Raw genomic sequence first — 23,028 nt, 5'->3', positions numbered from 1 at the left:
TATTAATTTTCCAACTTTCCCAAAAGGACTACATCATATAAATGTAATTACGTATTTATTCATTTAAAGTAGGCCTATCATGCTTCAGTATATGCTGTCTGTTAGCCTACCAATTTTTCTCTGTTCATGTGGTCTCTGCCAGCAGTGATACCAGCCCCTCCCTCGACACTACTGGACACACCGCATTTACACAGGGCCTGTCACTTATCTCTTCCCTATGCTCAGTAACAGATGCTGGATGATGTATCTCACTCAGGACAAAATGCGCCATTTAAGCATAAAGTCGTTATTATTATTATTAATAATAACTTGTCAGAAAAACAATTTGTCAGAAGGGAACTCTACATATTTGCCCAGGATGACATTTACAGACAAGGGTAAGTTGCACCTACTTTTTCCCTTCTTTATATTTAAATTGGAAACTACATTTGAGGTTTAGTTCTTATAATTATCGGTCCGTTTAAAGTTGGACTTGGACATACAAGCGCTACGGTAGCTGGTGTTTTGTCTATGTTTAATTCCTGCTTTTCGAGGTGCCGTGATGTTTTGGACCGCAGTGCAAGAAAACACACGGTTTTAATGCGTAAAGAACAAAACAGTCGTAACGTTGTTCAACACTGTCTCCTAAAAATTACGTCCCTATACAACTAATCTGCGCATTTCTTAATTACGTATATGTCTTTATCACAAGTAGGCTAACGTTACGTTTCTGATCAACATCTTGCAGTACTACTTGTGATATATATTGATTTGAAACGTGAAACATCACGTCGGGCGACATTTAAACCATTTTCGTTGCTTTAACCAAGTTTAGAGACAGGGTTAAGTATAGCCATGAAACCACCCTGGCTTACGGCAAGGTAAGATAACGTGGAAAAACCCATGGTGCGTCTGTCACCTGACGGTGGACACGGATCTAGCGTCTCTTGATTGATAGACCCATTCACTGCTGCACCACCTGCCTCCTCCGCGGCTCTACCTGCCTCCCAGCACAGCCGAGGAACTGAGGGATTACTTTTTGTGAATTTAAGATTAATTCCCAGTAGGAAAATGATAAGAAGCACCTGAGCCGTCAGTGATATTATGGGAGAATTACATCAGGACCACTAGAGATCCCTGCCTGTAGGAATAGTCATAGGCTGTGGTGATAGGGAGAAAAAGACAGAGAGAAAAGGTAGACTACATGAATTATAGAACTCACCATTATTATTATTATTATCATTTTATAATATAGCACTGATATCAATGCTGTCAGCGCTTAATGCATGCATCCATGTGTAGTTGTGGATTCAGTGGTGTAAGGTTGACAGTGAGGACTATAATTACCTTTAGGGCATTTTGGGAAAACAGTTTGGAAAAAGTGTTTACAATAGAAACAATACAAAAGACAAAAACATGAGACAAAGAGAGAGAAAAAGCAGGGAGGGAGAGAGAGAGAGAAGTAGACAGAGAGAGAGCTGTGTCCTTGTCCTAGAGAGGATATGGGGAGGTTCAGGAATATCAGCAGTATATAACCTCAGCAGTATACCCTCACCCTACAGCAGCACATGCTGTGAAAGTGAAACTGAGACAACTGGGAAAAAAATACACATCATACTTCAAACCCTGAATAGCAGAGTTTCAGTGTGTTCTGAATAAGTTGATAGCTTCATTGACCACTGGTGAAATGACTTCTCTTCCCGGATTGACAGCACCCCAGAAAAACCCTGACAAACATGCAGATTTACAGTTTTCCTGTTTGCATCAGGTGACATTTCATAATACAGCCTGTTATTTACAGTGTAATTTCCCACAAAATACAGTGTATGACTCACTATATATTCAGTACTTACCGGCTCCTACTACTAGTAAAAGTAAAAGTAGGTAGCCTACACAGAGGGAAAAAAATAATGAGGAAAAAGAGAATAACATTTGGGAATTTTGGAGATAAGGATGCATAAATTATACGGTAAGTACAGTAGTTTTGTAAATACTGGGTACATTCGGGATGCAGTGCTGGTAAACAGTGCCAACCGGTGGATAATGTGCTGAACTGAAGGCTACCTTTTCATTGATGGTCTAATTAATAATTGTGGTATAATTCTACAGTTGTGATGGGCTACCAAAAAGTGCAATAAAAATAAATGCTTTTGTCCTTTCTTCATGGAAGTTATGATAATAATTTCTTACTGGTGTACCTACCAGCTCCACTCACACTCCAGGGGGTCATGATTCAAATGTCTCCTATGATTTGAAAAAAAAAAACGGTTGTGAAGTAATGGGTCTGTACTGGGCTCGTTGTAACCCACTCTCATTTCCAGGATGTTAAATACCACAGCTTGTTCACACTCTTCTGCAGTTTGATTCCTGTTTCCAGACCAAGGCCATGTGCAGTTTCCATTTTGTTGCCAAAACCTAATCTTTCCCTAACCTTAACCACACGGTGTTGTTTCTAAACCTAACCGTGTGACATGGCTGCCTTTTGGCATCAGCATGAGACACAAAAGACATGACCAAGCTGCGGTATTAGACGACCTGGGAAGCAGAATGTGTTGCACATGATGTGCAGGCTGGAGTAGAAAACCAACTTACCTCTCTCAAGTGCACTGCTATGGAAAGCTTATATTGTTGTCTGAGAGGTGGGCAAAGAGCTAACACTACAGTTTTGTAATATAACATAGATGAAGTTGGATCAAACAGCTAATCTTGAATGTTTAATGAGCTACAAAAGAGCCTAGTATTCATTATTTTAAGTACACAATCATATAGTGTGCATGGTTATGAAAAATATTTTACTCTTGCTATTATTATTGTATTATTACATTACTGTAGGCCTGCCATTAGTTTTTAATACTCCTCTCAGATAACAGCACAAGCCTTCATTGGCTGTGCACTTGAGAGATGTAAGTTGGTTTTCTACTCCAGCCTGCCTGTAGTGCTGCAGAATGGACTCAAACATGCCTGCTAGGAGCTAATTTCAAAAGTATAGATGCATTTTGGGAGTTGTTATTATTCCAAATCATACAGTAAAGTAGAAGACGCATAATATCCCCCTGCAGTGTGTATGTGTGTAGTATGCCTGTTGAAAGCACACCTGTCATAACTGCCATGAGCAAAGGGCAACATCATTTGTTTTTATTGCACTGTGTTAGCACATCTCCACAATGGGATACATTATTCAATATTTACTTAGATTGGTGCAGCAGGATGTCGCTGTTGCTCACGATTCAGCTTTGTTTTTCTTCTGTTGTACCTACATTTAAGTAGAACTATAACTGGTACGTATTTTACATGTATCGATTCATATTCATACAGGGAATTACATTGTAAGTTGGGTCAGGAAATTATACTGTAAATCATAGGCTGTTTTAAAAAAGTGTTGCCCAAAATGATTATCTGTCGTGCAGTGGCAGAGTTTTTTCTCCTTTGTATATATTTTACTGCAGTTTTTTGTTTGTTTGTTTGTTTTTTCAGGAAGTATTCACATGTTCAGTAGCCTATGAGTTGATATTTTGGCCGGTTTGCCCAAATTAAATAAATAAATAAAAAATCAATAGGCTACAGTGCAAATAACCTATTGTCACAAAAATTTTCATATAGCAACACTCTCTTAGCGTCCTGATCTTGAATATGTGTCCAAAAAGGATTTTTTTTTTCTTAGTAGCATCATTCCAAGAGCATATTTACACTTGTATCATGCACAGGTGTCGTTTATTGTGCACATATCTTTTTATTGTAGAGATAGCTTTCAGAAGGTTACGTTTCCATGGACATCACACGGGCATATTGACTGTTCAGGAAGAGCAGCCGGACATAGTCACAGCTGCTGGACAAAGACACCTTCATTCTTTCGACTTTCAAAACCATGGGAAGGTAGTGAACAAACTTCATTACTTCAATCAACTGTATTATTGAATGTTAAAAGTATAACTGTCGATTAATATGTATTGCCTGTTGCATGTTTTGCATTGTCCCTTTGAACCTTAACATCTAGTGTTTGAAATCACACTACAAATCCCATTAATTTTTAATGCTGACACAGATTAATGATATGGAGTGATATGGAGTAAAGTGATAGAATTTGATTATGTCTCTGTACAGACTGTGGGACGTGATGTGCTGTGGAAGGAATGTGCTGGCAGTGGGGCCATATCAGGAGTGAGTATTTTAAAAACCTGATTTAATCGCAAGTAATGCAGTATTGTTGGTGTGTCCTTGTTTTGGTCATCACTTGGATCTGAACATGAGTGACAGCTGATTCTTTACCGTCATATAGTCTGACATAATCTTACTATACTGTTGCACTCACTGTAAGCTGCTCCAGATACTGCAAGAGCATCCGCTGAACACATGAAATGTAACATAAACATTGATTTTGCTTTTTAGGCTTGTAATTATAACATCACTGTGCTCCACAAGAGGAATGAAGCCAACCAGCTGTTTCTGTGTGGAACCAATAATGAGGATACGACATGTTGTAATATGGTAGGAGGAAGCACAGTTATATCTGTTATTGATGATAATATTACTTTTAAGGAAAAGCACATATGAATGCCACATGTCTGAGAACTGTAGATAAATTTCTCAGTTGTGAATGTGAGTGTGCTTGGTATAGAATAGTACATCAAATAGTGTATTTATATGCATTTGATGAATGTATTACGGATATGGATATGATATATTATGGTATACAGTGATGCATTTATATGACAGCAAATGTGTACGTGTAAAAAAGGGCTATGTATATAAACATGATGTGAATACTTAAGAAAATATTCAAGTGTAATTGAAACAGAACTTTAAAAAAGTTGTTTTATCAAAAACCCACTAAAGATTAGAGACCAGAATTTAAATTCTTTTCTTGTACAAGAAGTCATTTTTTAAGCGAACTGCCTAGATTAATAAAAGCTAAATAATAAAGCTCAAGCAGGTGAAATTACAACTGTACATACTTTATTTTGTTTGTTAATACTGCTGTTTTTGGTTGTTCTTGGCCATTCCCTTGCAGAACATCTCAGAGCCATCATCTCCGTGCACTTCCTCTAAAGATATTGTGAAGATAAAGTCAAGCATAAAGGAATTTAGCATAAAGCAAGGCGAACCATCCGTCCTTATCGGTGAGCTACTGCACATATAAGAGGAAATTTCAGTTTCTGATTCATATTTCAATTTCTGCTTGATATTTTTCACCAGTGTGCCACAAATCTGTCTAGATATCTGTTTTTTATGTTTTTATTCATGGAAGGGGTTTATGTTGTTTTTGGCTCTGCTGCTCTGCTTCCTGTTCTCAGTGTGTTTATTCACACCCTGGAGCTGCCCAGTACAAACACACTGCTTAATTGTTTCTCACTGACCAGTTCTACTTGTTTACTTGAGAAGTAGATAACTTACACAAAGCCTCTACTTTATCAGTTTCCCAAATGTATTTGTCCAAAAATGTAGCTCAGATTGTGATCAGAGATGCTGATTAAAACTGCATTAGGCAACTTTGCAAGTTGGCCGCTTCACAGCAACTGTTTGAAAATCCTTTGGACTTCATCAGTGAGGTAGACAAATTAATTCTGCCGTATCTCACATGGGGGGATGGCAGCTCTTTCCTGCTGCTGTTGATGTAGGCTTAATTGTACATATAAACTTTGCAAGTTCAGCTTTGAAGTGTGAAACATTGATATCTTTTTTACCTCTTTGCCAGCTGAGCTTTTCATAAATTGGGATGCACAATACGCTCTTATCTACTAGTGTCTCGTCTGTCTGCGCCACCCCAGACTCTCCTTGAATTAAAGACATTAAAACCAATACCGATAAATTTATTTTCTACTTCCATTTTGCATTGATGAATTATGCCTTTCAAGGAGCCAGTGCATCTCTGCAGATTGATTTGAATTCTGTCAGTGACAGAAAAGGAGAGACCGGTGTCTGAAAACACAAAATACCACACAGAACACAAAAGACTTTTAATATTTTTTATTTCTACCAGTGTGTACTGATTGTGCTGCAAACTGAAAACAAAGTGTTAAAGGTGTGATCCCATAAGATAGTCTTCATAGGTAACTGTTAGTTTTGTATTTTCAGAACGTGGAGGACACTCAGAGCTCTATATCACTCACTCTGGAGCACAGGATTGTGTTGGCATCCACAAGTTTGGGGAGAACCGAGTTGAACCAGCAAGCCAAAGAAAGGGTATTAACACTGTGACACATACATTTTCTCTCTAAAACCTTACAGGGGTTATGAGACACACATTAAAATGAGCAACATAGCTTGGCCACATGGTGAGAAGACATGACCACTTACATTTGCAAGTCATGTGTAATCACCCTGAAAACACAAGGTTGAAGTTTGTAGTGCTCCCAGCTTATCTGTTTATAAGCTGTGTTCAGTCAGATATAGTTTGGTTCTATCTGTCCTCTATCTATCTGTTCAGTCTGTCTGTATGCTAAGACTATGAAACAAAAAATCTGTTTTTCCCTTCCAGAGCAGCAATATGTGGGTTTGGTGCTCAGCAGACAGAGAGATGATCCACTGCAGGACAAACTTTATGCTTTCTATAAGGAGAAAAACACAGATTTTGGCATGGACAGTGACATGTGGCTCCCTTTTGTGTCCCAGGTTTGCATGGTAAGTCCTTTAGAAAAAATGATCACTGTGTATTTTGTCAATATCAGGAACAGGCTGGCCATCAGGAAAACTGTGGCCCAGCAGTAGCCTGTCAGAGCACAGTATATTTATTTATTGTAATTTATTTATTTATTTGTAACCTTAGCCACTGATAACAATCTTTTCAACTAGGCTGATCCAGTTCTCAAGATAAAGAGAGGTTTGTAGAATTGCTTCATAACGACTCTGACTCGTGGTTGTTGTTTTTTTCCTTCTGCTGCTCTTTTCTGTCAGTCAATGTGGCACAGAAGGCAGCCTCTGCAACCACACCCCTCCTCACTCAGACGCACTCAGTAGTGTTGCTGCAAGTGTTTAGGGGGCTAGTGTAGGGGGCTGTTATGTGTGTGACATTTTGGTTAGGTGGTGGTTAGGTTGTGGGCTGTGGAGCACCATCACCTGCATATAGTCACAGGAAAGACCATGTCTGCAAATGCATTCCTACAGTTTCCGTAGTAAAGTGTAAGCGTAAAGTGCATTTTGTCAATGTTAAGGTAGTGGGCCACCAACTTCTGGTAGGAAGTACTGCTAGCTATTTGCCCCAGCCAGTACAAATTACAGTCCCAGTCGATCCCTGCCTGTATACACCATTTTTGGTCCCTTTACCTGTGGGTGTATATATCTGTCTTGTCTTGTGAGCTAAGCTGTGATGAAACTTCAAATATACCTGGGTGGAATTTTTTGTCATTGCAGCAGCAAATAGTTATAGAATACAGAAATTAAACAATAAATACATAAACATAACCCAAAAAAGAGAATATAAGCAAGGATATAGTAATTGGGATTAAATAAACATATGCATAAAACAACTGCCACACTAGTACATTAGGAAGAAAGTACAAATGAAAACTATCAGAGCGATTTTCTAAGTCATTGATCCTCATTGGATGGTTGTGTGTTGCTCCTAGGCAGATAAAGGTGGGTCCAAGAGCTACCGACAGTTTATGTGGACGTCCCAGCTGAATGCCAGGCTCTACTGTGGAGGCCGGGACAGGAGACAGCACTACTCTGAACTGGTAGATGTGGCTGCTGCACATGCAGACCAGTGGCAGCACACCAGGGTGTACGCACTTTTCAGAAATGAATGGTAAGCTTCCATAAGACATAAGATTACTGTAGAAACACTGATGCTTGTGTCAAATTTAAATGACAAGGTTCAATCAAATTGGAGTAAGAGGAACGGTATGTAGTGTGTAATGTAATTTCGGTGAATGTCACTTGTTCTGAAATATGCTGATTACCCGTTTTGGAAAGAGTTCTTGGAAATAATCTAAGGTTTCTGGCTTTTCCTTTCTGAGTAATATGATCAAAATGAGTTACACTGTAGTCAAGAATGACTGCTCTCTTTTTACTGCTGACTGACAAATTTCAAAGCTGGCATGAAGTCAGTCATTGGAGAAATAAAGTTGCAAATGTTTAAAAGCACTCAAATAGGAGAACCACTTGTTATGCCTACCTGTTGAAACGGTAACAATAATAACAGAAGGCACACTATGTGGTAAATAATTACCTCAAAAGCCAAAATGTCAAACTCCTAAGAAGAGACAGAGTGATTACAGTGGTTTGTGAGCAGTATGTTCCACTTTTCCATTTATAATTTGAAAATGGGACATCCTCTATTTCAACAAAAGAGACTCTTATCACAGATTGATAATGCAAAATCAAAGCAAATCAAGACTTTTAAAGATGGTGGGCAACTTCAGTGTGACACTGTGGTGAAACTTATGTACTAAATTCCCTATGTTTTTGAGATCACCCTTTCTCATATTAGAACAGCTACACCCAGTATGGCCACAGTTTTATGTTGCCAACATGATGCAATTACGTTTCACAGCTCCGAGTTACCGTATTTGGATTCCTCTTTGTCAGACAAGTTTGGTTCCTCTTTCTAACTTGAGCTCTCACTGCTCAGCTGTTTTGAGATCTGCTCAGACATCCCAGAATAGTTTTCCGCTTCCGACGCTGACTACATTGCAGCAGAGGCGACTGTGAAACATCTTGTTGCAGACCTGCTGATCCTGCTGACATGTCTCCGCAGGGGGATGAGCGCTGTGTGTGTCTATACGATACAGGATATTGAGAAGATCTTCAGACACTCCAGTTTCAAAGGGCACAGCACAAAAATCCCAAGTCCAAGACCTGGAACAGTACGTGGAATTATAATTCATTCAAAATGAAAAAATATGACACCTGCTGTGGCACAATGGTTCATGGCATAAATAAGTAAACCTCACTTTTGAGTATTAAATGTTTTGGGGGCTATTACTTATCAAACAAATGGCTTAAAAAGCTAAATTATAAACTAATTTAGCTTTGTTAGAAACAAACAAACAAACTAAAAAAAAAGATTTAGCATATTGCACATATACTAATTTAACAAGAAATGCCCACAAATTACATTTTTTATTTTCTTGTATTTATATATCAAAATCCCATTACATTTACGTGCTGGAGAAGATTGTATCTCTAATGATTACATCATGATGTAAATAGTAGCCATCTCAATTTTGAATAATCCAAATAAAACTGCATATCTCCTTCTAATTGATAACACATTGATTTAATTGATAACACATTGAATTGATCAAACACATTTGATCATTCCTTTTGAATGATCCCAATGATTATGTCCCACACTCACAAGCTGCTTCAACCGGAAATACAAATTAAGGAAGTAGGGGCGCTAAAAATTCTGTTTCATTGTTCCCTACAATTTTGACATAGTTTTCAAATGACACTCTTTGCATAATCAACATTGTTGCCGTCATGTGAAATACCACGTAACTGCAATTTTGGTGTTTCATCTTTTCTTACTTAAGTGTTGGTTACAACTTTCATTTCCTTTGCTGCAAACTATCCAGTTCTGGCAAAAAGTTTTTGACACTCCTTTACTGGCATGCAAGCAAATTAATATTCTTTAATGTTTGACCTGCCCTTCTTTTTTCAGTGTGTTGAGGACAGCACAAAGCTCTCCTTTGATGTCCTGAAGGTAGTTGAAGACAACTCAGAGATGGTGGATAGAGTCCTTCCTCTCAACGATACTGGTCCACTTCTCGTTAGCCACCACCACTACACTCACATCTGCATTGACAGTTTCTATAACAAGAGGAACCAAAGCCATACAGTCCTGTTTCTGTCCCTAGGTGAGTAATGTGTGTTTCTTTTATGATGAAACTGGTGCAGAGGCATCATGGGAGCTAATGTAGTGGGAAAATTAGTGACAGGGCCATAGTCAAAACCACCTTAGTTAAATTCCACAACAAGATCTATCTGCACACCCCTCTATAGCTGAGCAGAGAAACCTCAGGTCACATTAAGTCTTTGGAATGACTTGGGTATTGAGATCAAACCCAAAACATCCCAGTATTGAACCCATAACCTGCCGGTTAACATTTTCATTTACACAAAATCTATCTCTTTCAACTTTGATTTTTTTGATGTTTTCAAATATCTGATCTGACTCAGTTGGCGGTTCAGCAACAAACCTCTATCCACACACCTCCCTCTTGGACTTTCCACCACAGGGGGCTTACGTTTCCCCCCGCCCACCTCCTCAGAACTGAATGGGGATTCATTTGGTCGACCTTTTTATGCTTTGTTATGACTCAACAAGGGATTTACCAAGATTCAAAATGAACACCCCCAAGTGCCAAATTGAATTTTTGGGTTTGGTGGAAAAATAAATTGGGCTTACTGGCCAGGTGGCTGGTAAATAATTTGGAATTACAGCATATGGCCAGGTTTGTGTTTTTTTACATGTACTGGCTGCGACTTAGCTACAACTACTACAACTATTTGGCGCTTTCTACACAAGGTCTGTAGCATCTGCCAACATAAAGAAAACATAAAGACGAAAACAAATGTCATGGAGGTCTGCGTTTTTGCGAGAGGTGGCTTATATATGATGTAGGACCTCCAAGATCCTAAAAAAAAATCTCAGAAAGAGAGAGAATTGTTGTATATGCACTTGAATGTGGAGGTTTTTGTATGGTTTGTCTCAGTTGCGACTCAGCAAGTGACTGAATGTCCAGTATCACGCCTGCGGCTGTGTGTCAAGGTCTGGTGTCATTTAGCTAAGTCACACACAGAAAAGTGCCATGGGAAAACTGTTAACAGCATTATATTTGGTGAAATTCAAGCCATGTGCAGATGTGTGACTAGACTCTTGAACTTTGGTGTTTATGGCAACTCTGCAAAACAAAAATATAACTTCTCAGATCTCTGCTTCCTCTGTTAAAGGGAAGAAACAGTATTATTACAAGAAAACAGTATGTGCCCTATGGTGTACTATTAATAAGAAAAAGTCGCACATTTTTTAAGTTTGATTTAAGTTTGATCTCAGCTTGAGAGACATTTTAGCATATTGCCATATCTAACAGGACATTTCATTTTCAAGAGAGAATTAGCCTTTTTAATGTAATACTACTGTTGCAAGGCATGCGCTTACACAAAACCTCATATAAATATAATGCAAAATCTGAATTTGCCACTGTATGTCACCACCAAAAACTTGTTGTGCAGTAGCAGATCAAGTGGCTAATCCTAAATAGATCTTGACCAAAAAAGCCAAGGCAGATCAGTATTATTGATGTTCCATATTAGGAGTTCAAACTCATGGAGAGACCAGCTTTTTCAGTTTTAAGGCATAAATGCTTCACCCACATTTCCCTTTTTTGCCTTGTTTCTTCATCAGAGGTAGAAGTGTTACTAGAGGATAGGTGGAAAGACTTTGATCAGTATACAAGATGAATAAAAAATAAATTGTGGTGAATCAAGCCGCTCCCTGCAGCCCTTAACATTCCTTATCGCAACATTAGGTAGGTGGCACTGGACGAGTCATAGGAAATGATGAAACATGATGCATGTGTGAGAGAGACAAAGACAAAGAGAAAAGGAGTGGAAGGATGTCTGTATGTGTGTAGGTGGCTGGGTGGGTGGGTGAGTGTATGAATAAGAATATTTAGACAAATTTAGACAGCTACTCATCCTGTGTTATTATCACATCTTGCATTGTGACTGTTTTTATTGTGTCTTTCCACAGAGAATGGAAGAATTCATAAGGTTATGGAGGATAAGAGTCAGGCCTTTTTCATCTCAGAATATCGACCTTTTAACCACAGGGCCCACATTGTCAGCATGGTGCTCCACTCCTCCTCTGTGAGTCACACAACACGCCTACACACCAGTCCTAAAAAGATAGATAGATAGATAGATAGATAGATAGATAGATGTTGCTGACATGGCCTGATGTTAAAAAGAAGGGAAAAAAAGAAAAAAGAAAGTTAAAAAAAGTTGGCGTGTGTGTACATGTCTAGATGGGGAATGAGGAATATATCAGGAAAATATCTGTCGTGAGTGAGCAACAGTGTTTAGATAGAAAATTTAGACAATCTGCAAGATGGCATTTATATATAGCCCCATAAGGTCTTTATGCTGACCAACCATGGGCGGTTGTTTATGCTCAAGTTTCAAGTTTATCCATAACCCTTAATCATTGTTCTTCCGTCTACTAGGCTGTTACAGGCCTACAGTTTGTAGAAAACCAAACACCCCCTGACCTTGGTCCTCATTGTTTACTCTCGGTGTTTTTCTTTTGGTCCAGAAATGAACTTGTCTGACTCTTTAATTATGATTCGTGGAAAACAAACTCCCAAATTTCAGGAAAGACCAAGATTGTGGCTGTGGTCACAGGGCTCAGTATCGGTAACCGTTTTATTTGGGGCATTTCACTTTCTGCCTTGTGTTCACAAATAGGAGGTGCTTTGAAAAGGATTTACAAAATCATTGATATCCTAAAAATAAGACATATGTTAATATTTTTTGGGGCAAAATCTGTTTTTTATTAAAAGAACAATTTCCATATATAACTGACCATTGTACCTGTACTCTGTATCACTGCAGAGGAAGCTGTATGTGAGCTCCAGCAGTGAACTGGTCCAGCTTGATGTGGGGAGCTGTGCTGGGTATGGAGCCAGATGTGAGGAGTGTAACCTCGCCAGAGATCCCTACTGCAGCTGGAATGGCACCCACTGCTCTCCTGATACACAGTAAGACTACTCATGTATACTATCCACCACTTGAGAAAACAAAAACAAACAAACAAACAAACAAAAAAAAAAAGTAAAAAACTGAAACAACCCCTTCACTGCGTCTAAAATCTCATATGATGGACTTTATTCTCTATATGTGTACTATCATTCAGCATAGTTTTGTGTGTGACTGAACAGTATGTAGCTTTTTAGACATAAAGGGCCCTATCTTGTGCCACCCGCTATCCGCTGCCACTACCCGCTACCCGCAAATTGCGGATTTAGGAACTTCCGCTATCCCTAAACGGTATCTTGCGCCCACGCTACCCGCTATCCGTTATGCCGACTCCGTCATTTGCGCCTGGAGGTGTGTCCGTGGGCGTGTTTCATGCGCTATCCCTAAAATTGCTATCTTGCGCACACACTTTAGGGATAGCGGATAGCGGGTGGTCAGGACCACCCGCTATCCGCTTTTCCTAAAGTTTGGGCTGTTACGAGAGCGCGCCCAGGCGGCTTCAATGCACGCCCCGACGGAGCCTCGCCACGCACACGGTCGGACTGATACCGGGACGCCGCCGGAATGGACTGAGTATATTACTCATATAGACTGTTTAGAGGAAAGACTGTTTTAATTGGACACTTACACCAGCACGTTTTATTGTTTTATCATAAGCCAGCAGCTGTGCTATATTTTTATTTTTAATATTTTATTTGCCCAATCTACCTTGTCAATAAATTAGTTTACACATAGTTCCCCCTCTGCCTCTTGTGTGTCTGTGGTGTGGCCCGGGGATTTTACTCAATCAGTACAACCTTGTGACACGTCCACTTGGACACATGTGGCTCCACCTCCCGAATTAACTCGCCTATAATATAATATATAATATGTATATAAAGCCAACTTGCTTTAGCCTCAGTAGAAGCCCTGAGAAAATCTACCTCCCTCTCTCCATCGCGGGTTTAGGATTTAGGATTTAGGATAGCGCATCCTGCCCTTAAAGGCAATGGCATCTGGCACACTGATTGGTTTAACTGGCATAACGCCCAAAACACGCCTATGCATAATATAGCGGGTAGCCAGTGTTGTGCAAGTTCATAGTTCTATTTTTTTATTTGAACTAGTTCAAAGTTCAGTTCACACAGTATAAAAATGAATAGTTCACGTTCATAGTTCACCATTTCAATTTTGAACTAGTTCAAAGTTCAGTTCATTTCAGTTTTTTTAGGTGAAAAGTGAGAATGAAAGACTGACCATGTTTTTCAAAGAAAACTATGACATCCATCACCACCTAAAACTGTTCGCTATTTACAATTATATATTGTCCTAGTGGAATTGTAGAAATCTGTAAATCTCAAACAATGTAGTCCATTATTAATTTGTCTACCTGCAGTGTTGTGCAAGTTCATAGTTCTCATGAACTAGTTCAAAGTTCAGTTCACACAGTATAAAAATGAATAGTTCACGTTCATAGTTCACCATTTCAATTTTGAACTAGTTCAAAGTTCAGTTCATTTCAGTTTTTTTAGGTGAAAAGTGAGAATGAAAGACTGACCTTGTTTTTCAAAGAAAACTATGACATCCATCACCACCTAAAACTGTTTGCTGTTTACAATTATATATTGTCCTAGTGGAATTGTAGAAATCTGTAAATCTCAAACAATGTATTCCATTATTAATTTGTCTACCTGTTGCTGGGAAATCCAGTAATACCCCTGAAGGCTGCAGGCAGTGTGACTTGGGTCGTTTGGGGCTGGCAGGGTGTGTTCTTGCCCATTCCTGATGACTTTTTGGGATTGTCAAGGACTTGTAGATATTTTCTCACACTGGATGGATACTTCAACTCCAAATGCCTTTTCAAATTTGAAGCTGACATGTCCACCTGCGCTGAAAGTGTTTTTCAGCGCAGGTGGACATGATTTGCACAGAAAGGTTAGATTTTTGCTGTCGGAATCAATGTAGGGCCCTATAAAATCCGGGTAAAAGTTTTTTACCCTTTACTCTTATTTTACTTTACTACCAAAAAAGAGTGTTTTTAATGTTTATGACTAAAATGCACACAAATGAAATAGAAATTACCTTAAATTAATTGAGGTAACAAATAAACAACACTTTTTATTTATTTATTTATTTAACAATTACATTGTTATAGCAGTAAAAGGTGAAAATGATATGTTATTAATAATTGAACAATGTTAAATTATTTGTTTTAAAAATGTAAATTACTTATCAAACAGACCTAACAATTCAGCTACCAGTGAATGAGCAGTAGTCTGCATGTGATAACATAGATTGAAAAATAAGCCGAAGTGATACCTCTTCTCTGAATAGACAAGCTAAGCCAGTGTGCTGCTGTTAGCCAGTGAAAATAGCGCAGAGTGGTAGCTCTTCGCGTTGTTACACAAGCTATGTCAGTGCGCCGCTGTAGCCCCCTCTCAAATTCCGCAATATTCCGTGTTAAAAAGGAGAAGGGAAATTCCGCAATAATTGGACCTAAACATTGGCGCTGACTCTCACATAATCTGAACGAGTTCACGTTCAAGTTCTTTATTTACAAATACATTGCGTTCAGTTCAACGTTCTTAAAAAAATGAACGTGTTCAATGAACGCGTTCTTTTGAACTCGTTCATGCACAACACTGTCTACCTGTTGCTGGGAAATCCAGTAATACCCCTGAAGGCTGCAGGCAGTGTGACTTGGGTCGTTTGGGGCTGGCAGGGGGTGTTCTTGCCCATTCCTGATGACTTTTTGGGATTGTCAAGGACTTGTAGATATTTTCTCACACTGGATGGATGCTTCAACTCCAAATGCCTTTTCAAATTTGAAGTTGACATGTCCACCTGCGCTGAAAGTGTTTTTCAGCGCAGGTGGACATGATTTGCACAGAAAGGTTAGATTTTTGCTGCCGGAATCAATGTAGGGCCCTATAAAATCCGCTTTTTTCCCCCCAAATTCCGTTTTATTTTTTCCCAAATTCCGTTTTTTCCGTTTTAATTTTTGGGAATTCAGTTTTTTACCCTTTACTCTTATTTTACTTTACTACCAAAAAAGAGTGTTTTTAATGTTTATGACTAAAATGCACACAAATGAAATTGAAATTACCTTAAATTAATTGAGGTAACAAATAAACAACACTTTATTTATATATTTATTTATTTATTTATTTAACAATTACATTGTTATAGCAGTAAAAGGTGAAAATGATATGTTATTAATAACTGAACAATGTTAAATTATTTGTTTTAAAAATGTAAATTACTTATCAAACAGACCTAACAATTCAGCTACCAATGAATGAGCAGTAGTATGCATGTGATAACATAGATTGAAAAATAAGCCGAAGTGATACCTCTTCTCTGAATAGACAAGCTAAGCCAGTGTGCTGCTGTTAGCCAGTGAAAATAGCGCAGAGTGGTCGCTCTTCGCGTTGTTACACAAGCTATGTCAGTGCGCCGCTGTAGCTGGAAAGTTTCTTTGCTTTTGGACTCGTACGGTGCCGGTGCAGGTGTTGTAATGTTTTTCTTGGTGGTGCAGGTGCAGGTGAAACGACTGGAGGGGTTGTGACACCCAGATTTGCTTCCGTCCATGTAATTTTCCCCAGACAAACGTTCAGATTCCACACAAAAACAGCGTTTCATTCAAATTATGTCAAATTCCGCAATATTCCGTGTTAAAAAGGAGAAGGGAAATTCCGCAATAATTGGACCTAAACATTAGCGCTGACTCTCACATAATCTGAACGAGTTCACGTTCAAGTTCTTTATTTACAAATACATTGCGTTCAGTTCAACGTTCTTAAAAAAATGAACGTGTTCAATGAACGCGTTCTTTTGAACTCGTTCATGCACAACACTGCGGGTAGCAGAGGTGTTTTGCGGATAGCGGGAGGTGCACAAGATAGCAACTTTTACGGGGGAACGCCTCTTCCTAAATCCTAAATCCGCAAATAGCGGGTTTAGGGAGTCTGGCGCAAGATAGGGCCCATAGTCTGTCATCATCATTATCGCCTCCTGTTGTAACCATGGTAATCTGTGCAAACCTCTACTGGCATCTGAGCTGACAAGGAGCTCACAGGCATCTTCATCACCAGATAATTCTTAATTTACTGAAAAATAAAAATCACTAGTCCAGCAGTCACTGTCATACACAGGTTGACCAGCCAAGCAGCACTGAGCTTTCTACAGTATTTTGCCATGGAGAAGTAAACTGTCTATAAATTTAATTTTATTATTGTTTTTTTGTCATTATTGTAGTCATGGATGGTTTTGTGGAGAGACTGGCACATGAGAGGCAAAATATCCTCTCTTCACCTCTATGATTTGATCACAGTGTCATTCTGTTATTGCCATAGTACAGACACAAATTAAAAATGGACATTATATAAACAAAAAGCATCCAGGTGTGGAATAAGGGTGCTATTGGTGCAGGATCTCTGAAGATAAGTGACTTGGAAATGTTTTTCCAGAGAATTGGATCCAAAATGAACCTCCTAACCTGCTAAGAAGCTGTGCGTTACTGGAAAGCCTTGTTAAATAGAAAGAGATTGGTCTTCTTATTTGGTGACAGACACAAGAGCTGCTTGTCAGTAGTTGTTTCGTTTCCTATCATTGCCTTCCCCTTAGCCCTTGGTGATAACAGACGTCAAGCAAAGGCCACTTGGACATCAGTGGGGAAGTGAGCAGTAGAACAGCTGCCCACTCTTCTCCTATTTAGTTCCTCTGTGAGCTTTAAAAGAAACACACCTGCCCTTTTTAGACAGTCGTAGTTTCATAGATATTGGCTTATTTAGATACACATTTTATCATTTGCCCCTCCTACAGGGTGACTTTGCATCAGAACTAGCTGATAACTGCAATGCATTGTGGTTAATATTCACTTCTGGAGTCGCCATTGTTGCAGACTTTTTTTTTTTTTTTTTTTACTTATTTTATTCAAGGATCCAAGGATTCAAGGAACTTTATCTTTATCTTTATCTTATGTTACTTACATTTATTTATATTGAAATCTATCTTTTTATTTTGTTTTTTATTACATGGTTGCACTGAAAGGAGCTGCTCTTAATCTCATTGTACATGTGTGTATAGTGACAATAAAGGCATTCTATTCTATTCTACTTGCCCCTTCAACCCTCTGAGGGTCGATCTCGGAGATGTTAGAGAGGCACTTAAGATGGCAATTTAGTTATGATTTTTTTGGGGGGTGAAATGTGTCAGTATGTTTATTTATAATGATTTTCTCTGGTGGGGAAAGGTGCATTGAACTTAAATATCTGATGATGGTGCATTTTTTGTTTTAACAGTAGCCTGTTTGATTACGATTCGCTGTGGGGGCGTTGGAGGGATTGCCCGCGAATTATTTTGACAGTGTGTCAAGGCCCTGTCATGATGCAGTATACTGAAGTTTGCTGCGCTATCCACAGTGCTGTAATGAGCGCTTGGGGATTTAATTCTGGCATGTTAAATTAGCATTTAAATCTTTTGTTTTGTTATTTATGATCACCTCTCTTATGTGTCTGGATGAGGTAAAGACAAGGCATGAACTTGACATCGCATTGCTGAGAGTGAAAATATTGCACTTCTTTTTCTTAAATGGATTAAGATATTCCTGCAAATACATTGGTCAAGTTCAAGTTCCACAACTGTTTTTATTAAAGCTCATAATTATTTTATGAATGTTACTGTCACAGCTGCAAGAAATAGCCTATAGCCTAAGATATAGCTCCATTGTCTATATTATGGTTCTGACTTATTTTCAAAAATAAGCAGACTCAGAGGCAGGGTGCTCAGGAAAAGTACGTCACAGCTGAGTGACAGGATCACTCAGCTGTTCCAGTGGCGTCTTGCATCCGGCTGTGTTCTGGAAGTGTGGAGGGAGTCCACTGTCATGCCTTTGCCCATTAAGCCAAATGCCAAGGCTTTCAGCAGGACAGATCGCCAAGTCCTAGAGCACAGCTTTAAACGTAGGGTTTTCCCAGGCCTGTTTTGTCTCTCATCCTTTTCTCCAATGATTTTCTACATTGAAGAAATAACCTGAAACAGCAGGGAACTTACATTATTCAGATATGCAGAGGATATGGCCCTGGTGTCATGCTTGACCAGTGGGCTCTCAGTGTCCTCATCCTTTTCAAACATGGACACAAGAGAAAGGAGCTATGCTGTGGCAGAAGGAGAATGTTTGAACCGTCCCAACCATTCTTTGAAAAGTCCAAGAGTTTTGACACAGGCGGTTTTAACTGTTGTTTATAAGTCACTCATCGAGCAATTTCTCACCTTCAATGTAACATACTGCAACAACTTCCTCTCTGTCAAAAACAAATCAAAAATGTTCTTAGATCAACAGCCATGCAACAGAAATTACTAGGCACCACCCAGTTGCCACAAAAACACCTGGTCAGTCCGAGGAGAGTCATTACACAAGACCCCTCCCATTTCCCCAACTCAATAACTTCCGCTAAGTCACTGCTACAAAATCCTCATTGCCAAAATAAACATCTATAAAAATCATTCATCCTCTCAACAGTGAAAAGGCAGCTGCACCTAACAATGTAGAACATATTGAACTTTCACTTTTGCACTGATGTACTTTTCTCTGTTTTTATCATTTGGCTGCCTGATTATTATGTATATATGACTGTATTTATGGGAACCACACCACATACAAATTTCTGTCATACATTACTAGACACAGTTTCCTGAATCTGGATGCTTTTTGTATGAGATACAGAGCAACGAATTTAAGACAGCAATTGTTGAAATTGAGGCACAGCATTTTGGAATGAATTCTTCTCTGTCATTGGTGCTTGACCACACACAATGGGAGGTTATTTTTTTTTAGCACAAAACAGGATGAGGACACTGTTCTTTCCGGGCATATGATCTACAGGAAGTAACAGGGTTTTGGGGAAATAAGGTCGTACTTTTGAGGAACAGTAACACTAACATTATAATTGGCACGAGATAGAGGCTACTAGTGGCCTCGACAATGATCTCATGTGTTTACAGATATTATACTAAGGTATCACACTTAGTTTTACAGTTATATACCTGCTGATGTTTAAAAACGCAGCAAATAGCACTGTTAAGGCTTTCAGCTGCCAGCCTGCCACACTTATCTAGACTAGAGCAACATACAATGGGTGATCAATGACTTGGAGACCATTTCTGAAAAGCTCAACTTTCAAGGGTGGAAAACACTAGCGTAGTGTAGACAGAGGGCCAAACTGGAGAAAAAAGGACACGTCTTCAAATTTCCCAGGCATGAGGACATGACCCCAATCCTGTGGTTTTCCGGATGGTCTCTTTAAACACTAGACCACTCTCCCACCCACAATTTTTCCAGCTATCACTCAGATGGAGGAAACACAGATACAGCAAATGTGTTTACCCACATGCTGACCTCCTTCTTTTGATGGGTATACAGCCAAAGCCACTCAACTCCAAGACTGCTGGAATAAAGTGAGAGGAACTGCATATAATTTGGCAACAAAAAATGTTGAATAGGGAACAGGGCCTTAAAACAGTTACATGGCTGGTCCATGCAGGCTGGTATTAGTTTATACTACATCTCAAAATGTCTCCACAAAGCACACATTCATTTCTGGATTGTAATAGCTTCTGAAATCACATATTGTAGGTTTAACATAAATCATGAAATCCGTAATATTATGAATGGAAATTGTGGTGAAAAATCAATACTGTAATAATTGTATTTGAAATATTAAAACATGACTATTTAATGGCTTTAAGCTGATTAGGTTAAAGGTCAAACCCAGGACACAGACAGTTCTATACTGTAAGGTTCATGCAGCTAGTGAAAGTATGCACCACAGTGTGTTTCAGAAGAGGATGCCTGACTCAATATCACAAGCACATACACACTCAAGATGCCTGAGTCAGAATTAGAATTACTGATATCACACACACACACACACACACACACACAGAACCTCTTTCTGGATTATGGGCAATGATATGATCTCTGAGGTTTTTATTTAAAAACCTCAGTACACTGAGCATGCATGCTCTTGTTGAGCACAGGAAAGAGCGTGGCCGCTGAGCAGCCACTGCAATCTGATGTTGAAAATACTCAAGATGCAGATGTACTTGTTATTTCTGAAATGCATTCTAAATACAGTAGGAATGAATTGTATTCCACAACATTACAGAAGTCAGAGGGCCATTTCAGTAGTGGTAGGTGTTCTTGATCTTTCTAAAATATGGTACAGAGGAAAATTTGTGGTTGTATGCAAACCTGAAATATATTTTGTTATGCATTTGTTATGTTTCACCCTGTTTAAGTTTCGGGTGCTCTTATGTGGCCTACTTGCATTTTCAGCTTTATTCTTTTTTTTTTTTTGTGGTCAAGTGTAGAAAAAGGCAAGTTTGTAATAGTTTTGACCACTGGTTTGTTGTGAGGTGTTGCATTGATTCAGTAACATCAGACATCATCAGCATATAAAGACCTTTTTTTAATGTTACAGGTCAATCTTGCCAACTCAGATGCACTTTTGTTTTTACAGAGAGACAGAGACCCTGCAGGATGTGGTGGAAGAGAATCATACCGAGTGCCCAGAAGAAAATGCCTTTGAAAAAGGTACGTTATGAATATCAATATTTGTTCCTTTCCTATATAATCCCTGATTCATGGTCACATGCAAAACAAAAGTTCATTTATTTTCATTGAAAACCACAATGGTGGTGGCAAGCGCATCTCTTTTAAAGGGGATTAGAGGAGCTGGTTTGATTAGCCGTTATTGACCCAAACCCTGAGAACACCTTCAGTTATTCCTCCTCATCTAGCTGCTTTTACAAATGTGCTACAAATGTGCTGCTATGTTGCAGTGATCCGGTCTGACTAGTTACAAAATTACCATAATCTTACCATACCATTACCATAACATACAATGATATCAAATACATCCCAACTAAAACAATATAAAAAGAACAACAAAACAGTAGATCAGACTATTAATCCAATACAGTCAGGTGGCTACCCCAGCATTATTAAGAGTACACATAGCAGATGGTGTGAAGGAGTGCCTAAACCGTTCAAGTTGAGCACCTAGAAGCAATGAACCAGCAATGATAGCTCTGTGAACTTGAGCCTGTGCCTTGAGTCACAAAAACCTGGCCCTTTAAAGGGATTGTAAGCAAATGTTCCTGTAGCTAAAACTGCTGTAGAGCTCACTCATGAAAACATACTCTTTGGAGGCATGCAGTAGTAGAGTTGTTGTAAAAAAAAAATCCATGTCTAACCCCATCCAGGAGAACAGATCTACATTTGACTAAGTTTGTTTATGCAGACAGCGCAGGACACGTCTGTGGAATTTGCTGGAAATAATTAGTCAAAGTAGGGAGCTGTATGACTCCATGTGTCCCTCAGTGGGTAGAGCATGGCACCACCACTGCTGGGGTGGTCAGTGTTTTGCACTGCTGACCTTTTTGTTTCTGCCTTTCTTCTTTGCAGTATATAATTTGATGTCTATGTTAAAAGAAATTCAAACTTTTAATAGAAACACTGTGTATTTGTTTTCAGTGTCTACGTCCCTCTCTGTCGGAGGTAAAAAGGAATCGATGGAGCACATTACAGTTCCCTTGCGGGCCAAGTATTTCCTCCAGTGCCCAATGTCATCACACCATGCTGAATACACCTGGCATCACCCTAACAACTTGACGTCCTGCAGCCCAACTGAGCAGCAGTGCCTTGTTCTGATTGACAGCATGGGACCCGACCAGGAGGGGACCTACCGTTGTGTGTCGTCGGAGAAGGGCTACAACAGAACCATAGCACTGTTCCACCTACAGCTGGACAGAAGCGCAGCAGGCCAGGCATCAAGCCCACTGACCTGGGTTTATCTGATGGCTGTGGTTTTAGCTCAGGGCACTTCAGTAATAGCAATACAGTAGCTACGGCTAGGGCTGAAGGACAGATTTAGCTCTCAAAGTTGCATTTATGGTGCTTTTATGTGCTTTATACGCCTGGGTGCCTGCTTTGTACCATACACGCAATGGACCAGATGCAGGAAGTGGTACATCTTTGCATCGACAACTTCTTCTTATTTTGTTACTATTCATTGTTGGATTTGTTGTATTTACCAATGTTTTCTATTTTTTGCTTTTAATTTAGGTACGAGAAATTTTTATGAGCGGTGGAGAGCACTCTTACCAAGTTAAGAGCAAGCTTTCTCATTTGCACAGTCCACAAATAGGTTGTCCAACTCATGGAAACATACATTTTATGACTGAAGAACATACAAAAAATAGTTTTCGTTTATTTCAGCAACTGTACATCACTCTGCCAAGATGGCATTCACAGCATCACCGATTTTTTGCTGTTGCTGGCTTTTTGACTTTCCTGTAATGCCAGTG

At 39.2% G+C, this 23,028-nt stretch overlaps 1 protein-coding gene across 1 annotated transcript; it reads left to right on the top strand.

Annotated features, from left to right (window-relative positions):
• Window positions 1-229: 229 nt before the first annotated feature.
• Window positions 230-22,626, top strand: LOC115357302 (semaphorin-7A). Its single transcript, XM_030048727.1, has 14 exons — window positions 230-377; window positions 3,719-3,852; window positions 4,081-4,137; window positions 4,366-4,464; window positions 4,988-5,096; window positions 6,052-6,159; window positions 6,455-6,597; window positions 7,542-7,720; window positions 8,672-8,780; window positions 9,581-9,776; window positions 11,675-11,790; window positions 12,535-12,680; window positions 21,180-21,253; window positions 22,196-22,626. The coding sequence occupies exons 1-14, from the start codon at window positions 239-241 to the stop codon at window positions 22,564-22,566; spliced, it is 1,980 nt and encodes a 659-aa protein (XP_029904587.1). The 5' UTR covers window positions 230-238; the 3' UTR covers window positions 22,567-22,626.
• Window positions 22,627-23,028: the final 402 nt, after the last annotated feature.

Source organism: Myripristis murdjan, chromosome 3 (assembly GCF_902150065.1).
Source record: "Myripristis murdjan chromosome 3, fMyrMur1.1, whole genome shotgun sequence".
NCBI classification, from domain to species: Eukaryota; Metazoa; Chordata; class Actinopteri; order Holocentriformes; family Holocentridae; genus Myripristis; species Myripristis murdjan.
The sequence above is the reverse complement of the archived record's forward strand: the minus strand, read 5'-3'. Positions and strand labels throughout refer to the sequence as shown.